General features: G+C 41.8%; 2 protein-coding genes across 4 annotated transcripts; one reads left to right on the forward strand and one right to left on the reverse strand.

Moving 5' to 3' along the window:
• Positions 1-68: 68 nt before the first annotated feature.
• Positions 69-3,853, reverse strand: Uev1A (Ubiquitin-conjugating enzyme variant 1A). Its single transcript, XM_022855420.2, has 4 exons — positions 3,657-3,853; positions 1,073-1,201; positions 689-906; positions 69-416 (listed from the first exon to the last, which is right to left on the reverse strand). Exons 1-4 carry the CDS (start codon positions 3,676-3,678, stop codon positions 345-347), a joined length of 441 nt encoding a protein of 146 aa, XP_022711155.1. The 5' UTR covers positions 3,679-3,853; the 3' UTR covers positions 69-344.
• A 136-nt stretch (positions 3,854-3,989) lies between these two features.
• Sras (Ras converting CAAX endopeptidase Sras) lies at positions 3,990-6,973 on the forward strand. Of its 3 annotated transcripts, XM_022855418.2 has the most exons (3): positions 3,990-4,822; positions 5,030-5,220; positions 5,952-6,973. In XM_022855418.2, the coding sequence occupies exon 3, from the start codon at positions 5,996-5,998 to the stop codon at positions 6,842-6,844; it is 849 nt and encodes a 282-aa protein (XP_022711153.1). In that variant the 5' UTR covers positions 3,990-4,822; positions 5,030-5,220; positions 5,952-5,995; the 3' UTR covers positions 6,845-6,973. The 3 variants fall into 3 exon arrangements, with proteins under 3 accessions (XP_022711153.1, XP_022711152.1, XP_022711154.1); XM_022855417.2 differs by having other exon boundaries at positions 3,990-5,220; XM_022855419.2 differs by lacking the exon at positions 5,030-5,220.
• The last annotated feature ends 40 nt before the right edge of the window (positions 6,974-7,013 follow it).

Consider the following 7,013-nt stretch of genomic DNA (forward strand, 5'->3'; position numbering starts at 1 on the left):
TATATATACGCAGTGTTACTGTCCTTTATATTGGTTATTTTTGTTATTATTGGGCGTGTGTATTCTGATTTTTCTTTAGTGTCCACTGCTGTATTTTCGAACACTCGCGCGTACTCAGGTCTGCTTCTAATTTTGGAAGGCCCTGATATTCCTTTTTCCACTAGCGTGAAACCAGGACAATACCAATACATAAGAGGCTTGTATCGTAACTTTAAACTTTTCTTTATGTCCACCGCCGTCTATTATCCAGCGCCGGAGTAAATATTATATCGTCAGTAGCATCATCTATCGGTCAAAATGATGTTCGGTCTCATCCCTAATAATAGCAGCTCAAACGGACCGTATTAAAAGGTGGCTCCTTCGGGAGGTTGTTGAAGGCGACTATTCTCCTTGGCGGTCATTGACCGACGGAGCTCCTGAACGGTGCCAGTGATAACGTCGACAACGCATGCATAAACAGTATAGAAAAATATTGGTTAGAGTTATATATAGGACAGCGCGATTACGTTACGGTGTAGCCAAACATTATGGATCTTAAATTCATCATTTAGTTAGGCCTAGAGCGCTTGAATACCCAGCCCACTCCATGACTTCGACGATTAGCGTACTTTTCCAATGATTGCTAAATCTAATATAACCTAAAAGCGAAACCCGTTAGAACTCGTTAGAAACAAAAAAAAAAACCCACCTGGAGAACCGTCTTGATAGAGTAAGTTCTGTGCCACCGGGATAAGGAAGCTAAGCTTCGCCGATCAACAACCCCAGTTGTATCGTTTACTCCAGCCATTTTAATTTTCGTTACAAAGCGAAAACATGGCGGTTCTTCTGGGTATTGGGGACCACATTCAATCTTCAATGAATACATCTTGTTTTCGAACGGAGATCGAGCTGGACCAATAATCATACCTGCAGAATTGTCAATTATCAATGCCGAGCACATCAGTAATCGGTGAACCGGGCATCCATACTAAACATAATATACAATTGATACATATGCTCATAACTGAAGCAGCTAATTTGATTATATTAGTTTTTCTGCATCTTGCTAGACGATTACTATAGTGTAACATACCGTTCCAATGTGTCAATGTCATGTCGGAATCATCTTCAAGACCCCAGGAAATGGTCCCGTCGCCGACTCCTTTTTGGCCCTGTTCGAGTTCTTCAAGGAGTCTGAAGTTGCGCGGGATCACCACGTTCGCTGCGGATTCAGTGACAATATTATAATGTTAAAATGGATATCTGTAGTTTGAAACGGCAAAGACAAGGATCAAGGATAATTTGCAAGCGTTTCTATTTAAGACAATTATAATTTTCTCTCAGCTGCATGTGCATCTCATGTCAACAGTCCTTATAAGCAAACATCTGCGCTCATGTATAACGTACACGTAAAGCAAGTTACGTAATCATCGAGTAACGTGTTAAAATAGCCGTAATTAGTATGCGTCGCTCACTTCAGGAAAACGCATTAATTCCATATCGTATTAGCAACACAGAGCTCTGAACATGCTCCGACAAACTGCATATAAAAGCAGGCCGTCATGCTATATGAAACACTAAGTGCGAAATTCCTATGAATGCGATTTCACAAGGAATAAGTACATATGGAGTAACGATCACGTTAAGTCACTGTCTACTCAATATTCGTATGGTATCGTTACTGTCTGTCTTTGCATCATATTATATAACTAATCTGGAATGATCGGCAATATGCAGCAGGCTAATTGGACAGAACGTACTATGAGGCTAATATAGCCAACACTTAACTACAGTGTCCATTATATATTGTTTCATAATCAATGAATCGCAAAGAAGAAACTGTATGGTTCGTGATGATTGGAGACACTCGGCTTTCATATACATATATAATAAAGCATTCATTAAACCGCATATAATACTTATGGAAAGATCATTTCATACCGTCTACTTATGTCACTGAAATCGGTTAAAGCGTTTATTCGTATGTATTGTCCATTTGACTTAGCAACAATGAATCATGAACAGTGGCCTTTTTACTATGTCGGAACAAGAAAACTAGAACACAAAAAAACAATGCGTTATGCGTATAAGTGGCAAAAAAAAAGAATGGCCTCAAAGATGGGTACCGTCAACGCTGGCGCCCACAAAATCAGCTGTCTCTGACGAAAAATGTTATTGTCCGTCTTCGAAGAAAAACAACAGGGAACATGCATAATGTAAAAGTATTATATTGAATAGTGGAAATTATGTCGTCCACAACCAACATGAGACGTAGTATTGCCGACGGGAACATCATCACACATTTATACGCTTCGCTTGATTATTTTATCAGCACATCCAGCTATCAGCTATATTTGCATACGCAGATATGGCAAGTGTAGTCAGAACCAAGTCACGCACTGTTATAATAACGACAATATTAGCTAACGCCAGTGGACAATACCACCATGACAACAAATTTATCTAGGCAATGAAAGGCTGTCTCACTTAAGATACAGGGCGTGTGAGTCTGTCCACCATGGCTTTGCTATATAGTATTGCTATTACAATTATGTGTTATGCTTTGCAGAACAGTCGGTTTCTGCACTATAGGCAAATTACGCATATAATATATCACAGAAGGAAACAGATGAAACATTGGTTAGTTTCTATCCATGTTGCTCCACTGCTGTAAGGGTAATCGTTTATCATTGTAGTTTGTCGTAGACGAACCAAAAGGCCCTAATACTCGTCACTGCTAGTCCAACGAGTTTTTCTTGTTTTCATTCAGTTTATGCTTTGCATTCAAACACTCGTCTCTATGTAAACTCCCTAACATGTCACACATATACAGACAATCTTACACAGCTATAGAGAGAAACACACATTCCTGTACCATTAATAACACGCTTATTTTTATTGGCAACAATAGCTCACGATCGATTTCTGTAGGACACGTTAGCTTCTGGGCTCCGTAATAACGATTACACTGTTGTGTCATGTTTCCAGCATGACAAGGCCGAATACTATACTTGCAGCCACTATTGTTTCAATAATATATACGCTAAAGGATGTACGACTATTCGGTTACTGCATGATGTACTCGCATGCCTTTAGAAGGAACGTGATAATCATATTGGTTAAGAATGTATACAGTTAGAAATGGTTATCGACTGCTAATGTGAACTTATTTGACCCGTTCACGTTCTATGATATTTGCATTTGCTATTTGCCAGCTGGCAGCAGGTAGTTCGTTAGATCGAACCAACCAACTCTCAATGCTTATTCTTTTGTGCTGGCTGCAAAACCGGGTCCAGCCAGTGCTCATGCTCAAATACTTCCACGTTTTTAACCAATAGCCTGATTCCTGGACGAGTTTCGACTCCGTGTTTTTCTATATTCTCCAGCGCAGTACACGTTACGTCTGTCTAGGAAGTCAGCTAAGCTTTTAACCGACGGCGGCATCGTATTAGCAGGCTTCGAGAGGTTGATCAGAGAGGTCTGGTCAAGGAGTCGCCGTACTAATGTAAAAGAAACAAAGTGAGACAGATAGTCCCCGTCATCGAGAGCGAATCACGTAGACTACACAATTTTCTTCGGAACATCGAATCGTTCCACTAGAGCCATCCTTGATCCAACTATATTTCCGCTAATAAGCCGTTAGCTGAAAGGAATTCTTGTCAAAATTGTCTACTTACAATTGCCCAATGAGGATGCCATGGTGTCCCAAGATTCTGTTAGCAAGCGGAATCTATCGTCGTCTGCACAAACCTTTCAAATCGCACACTACAACAACAGCGGCAGTGATACCCGGTGCTCGATGGAGACAACAACGGAGAGATCTGTATGTATTTTCGTAGAGTGGGTACAAAAACGACTGCAGCACACCGCTCAAATGAATGGACGCAATGCGATGTGCTTCCAAAGCCATACTGAAGGAGAATCGAGAAAGCCATATCGCTGGCGACGTCGTCTGCAACTGTCACACACTGGAGCCCGCCCATAAACGGTATTTGCTAACCGCACCGATAGCGCAGCCTTATTTCTCCTATACGACCACAATTTTGTGTTTTGTATTATTTATCGGCAAACGAACTCGGGGGAAACATGAAAAATTTGAGAATCACTCTCCAAAGGCTCAAAATTCGTATACGTAGATAGCAGTAAGCGCCTCCAAGCGGATTTCGAAAGTCGTTTTGGCTTGCGCCGTACTGTGATCGCAGCCGCTGCTGTCAGCGGACGAATGGCGAATCAACACCGCCCGCCCGGCCAGAGTTAGTTAGGTGGATCAAATGTCTTTGCCGACTAACTTTGAAACACGTGCTGGTCTGGATTCGAGGCTGAATACACTTCGTTCTGTGCTGAAGCCCGTCGTGTGAAACAGTGCTTAACAGCGCTACCGGACATAAGGCTCGAAAAATGTATCTAGGTCGGACGAATGTCCATCCAAAAACAATAACAAAATACACACCCATACACGCAGACTGGGTACATAAAACTTGCAGACTGCTCTATGCCCTGCAGTAGCCAAGAGTAGAGTTTTGATTTGCAGTATAGTTAGTTACCCTCCCTCTCCACGGGCCAAAATAGTATATAGAAAAAGAGGGAGAGAACGAGTCGGGCTCTAGATGCGTGCATACGTGAGATCGTCGGACCGACGAATAGAATGCTCAGATCGGTGTGTGTGGCGGGGGGGCTTTGTTAAGCACACATTATTGTTTCTTATTCCAGTACCCCCGCACGTCTAATGAATTTCCTATCATATGCACTTTACTGCGATTTGGTTCGAAATCGCGCGTTATATGTCTTTTTACGCTGATAAGATAACCTCGTGAACTTCCGCGCTTCTGTTTGTGACCAACCGGTGGGTAACTCTGCGATACTGAATACATGTTTTCTTATACAAAACAAGGGTGAACTAGATACGTATGCTAATGCTGCTTCGCGTACCTATCATAAAAACTGAATGCAACGGAGTTAAGACTGTTGATCATCAAAAATATAACTTGTAGTATAGTGAGTTTTATTGTTTCTGATTGGTCTGTGTACTCACTATCGTGAGGAGAAACAGCCTACGAAGGAGAGTGACAAGAAGGTTCAATAATCGGCGAAAATGTGAATCGATTTTGTGCATTGCCAATTGGCCATGGTGCTTGCAAAGAAGTACGCGGACGATGTAAGCGGCTTACAACCCGTGCATCACGGCCTCAAGCATAGCTATTCTCTGACAGGGCGACGGCCGTATAGAGTTGTAGTGTACAGGTATTTATGCTTACAGTTGTGGTAATAGCTTCTATATAGTCAGCAATAGGTTTACGTGACTAAGTAATCGTGTAGTTGTCCTGTATACGGTTCCATCGGTGTTTCACATTAGCCCATGAATAACTAGCATCCTGTGAATTAGAACGACTGCATTTTTACTATGTGCTACGAATTACGTACGAATTTTAATTTTACCGCATTATGATTAGATACATCGTATGGGCCGGCTTTTAATTTTATACACACATTTTGACATGAGTACAGTTTGTTTAACACTTAGTGTGCTGCTGCAGATTTCCATACACTTAATAATAAGTGTAGCAATTAGGTAATGTTGATTCTAGAGTAAATCGCGATAATCATAGTTGTATGATTTGATGAAGTTATATATTTGCAGCGAAGTAAGTCGAATAGTAACAACACAGGATATAAATGACAGACAGCTGCGTATATATAATTTATATATGTAAATGTATATTATATGTGGTGTAATGCTTTTTGTAATGACAGTTTCATATGCAATTTCCGTCTATTGTTTATGATTTCGTACAATACGTTACTTACAAATGAGAACGGTTCCGCTTGCATTTTTACCTTATTATTTATTCCAACCGTTTTCGCCCCAGTCGCCATTGGCGTTTACTACAATTGCCTAGATTCTGTTCCGTTGCTTTAGTGATAATAACACGAAGTGGTTCAACCGATCTTTTTTTGTGTTATTTCATTTACAGATACCGTCACCGGTCGGCCACCGCAGCTAGCGATAAGCTTTACGATGGTGTATCAGGCCTTGGCCTATTGCGTAGGCATCTCGTTGGTGTTTCTTCTCTCCATCTATGTTGGCACAGAAGGCCGACGGCGTAATGACCCCCAGGTGGCGAAGCTTCGCTGCATGCGGGTACTTTTGCTCAGTCTAGTCACTCCGATTTTCGTCTATTTAGTCCACGATCCTTCGGTGTACCCACCCGATACTCCGTTCCTGCACATAATCGGTCTTCGGATGGAAGGTTTACTTTCAGCCTGCATTTTCTCGTTGCTACTTACAACTTTATTTTTTCTTGGTCCAGTTGTGCAACACTTTATCGTTGACGGCTATTACAGAGTCGTGGCTGAGCCGGGCTTTTGGATGGCCAGCTTAAACGACCCGCTTTGGATTCGAGACCACCTTTGCGCTCCTCTCGTTGAAGAAGTCTGTTTTCGAGCCTGTGTTATACCGTTACTATTTCCACATCTACACGAGCTCGGTTCCGCCATCGCTGGGCCGGTTATTTTTGGTCTGTGTCATCTCCATCATCTTCGCGAGCGGGCTCAGCAGATCGACCTGCCGATTGCTCTGCTTGTTACGGCCTTTCAGTTTACCTACACGACCCTGTTCGGGATCTATGCGTCGTACATGTTTCTTCGTACGGGACATATCATTCCGTGCATACTTGTGCATTCATTTTGCAACTATATGGGTGTACCACAATTTCCTCCTGAGAAGGGCTGGCTGTGGCCACTATTTGTCGGCGGTGTCCTAGCATGGCTCTATATGGTGGGCCCGCTGATGGATCCCGGTCTATACGTTAACAAAGTTTACAATGTATATTATAGTGAAATGTCAAATTCTCAGCTTGACGATTAGGAAGACTTAGATGTACAAGGAATGATTGATAAATGCTTCTATTAGAGAGTGCAAGTGAGCCCGCCTCGTGTACTGTATAGAAAACTCGTACGCATGTAGCAATAAAATTATACACATTATTTAGAAAAACAGATTTATATATAAATTTGTTATATATGTGTATATATAT

The sequence above is a fragment of the Varroa jacobsoni genome, unplaced genomic scaffold (assembly GCF_002532875.2).
Source record: "Varroa jacobsoni isolate VJ856 unplaced genomic scaffold, vjacob_1.0 scaffold_207, whole genome shotgun sequence".
NCBI lineage: Eukaryota > Metazoa > Arthropoda > Arachnida > Mesostigmata > Varroidae > Varroa > Varroa jacobsoni.

Excerpts from the sequence above, each read along its gene's own strand:
- Uev1A (XM_022855420.2), bottom strand. The coding sequence starts at position 3,678 with ATGGCATCCTCATTGGGCAATT. Across the intron at positions 907-1,072 it reads GACATTGACACATTGGAACG|GTATGATTATTGGTCCAGCT; the intron begins GTATGTTACACT and ends ACAATTCTGCAG. Across the intron at positions 417-688 it reads CTATCAAGACGGTTCTCCAG|GAGCTCCGTCGGTCAATGAC; the intron begins GTGGGTTTTTTT and ends GGCACCGTTCAG.
- Sras (XM_022855417.2), top strand. The coding sequence starts at position 5,996 with ATGGTGTATCAGGCCTTGGCCTATTGCGTAGGCATCTCGTTGGTGTTT.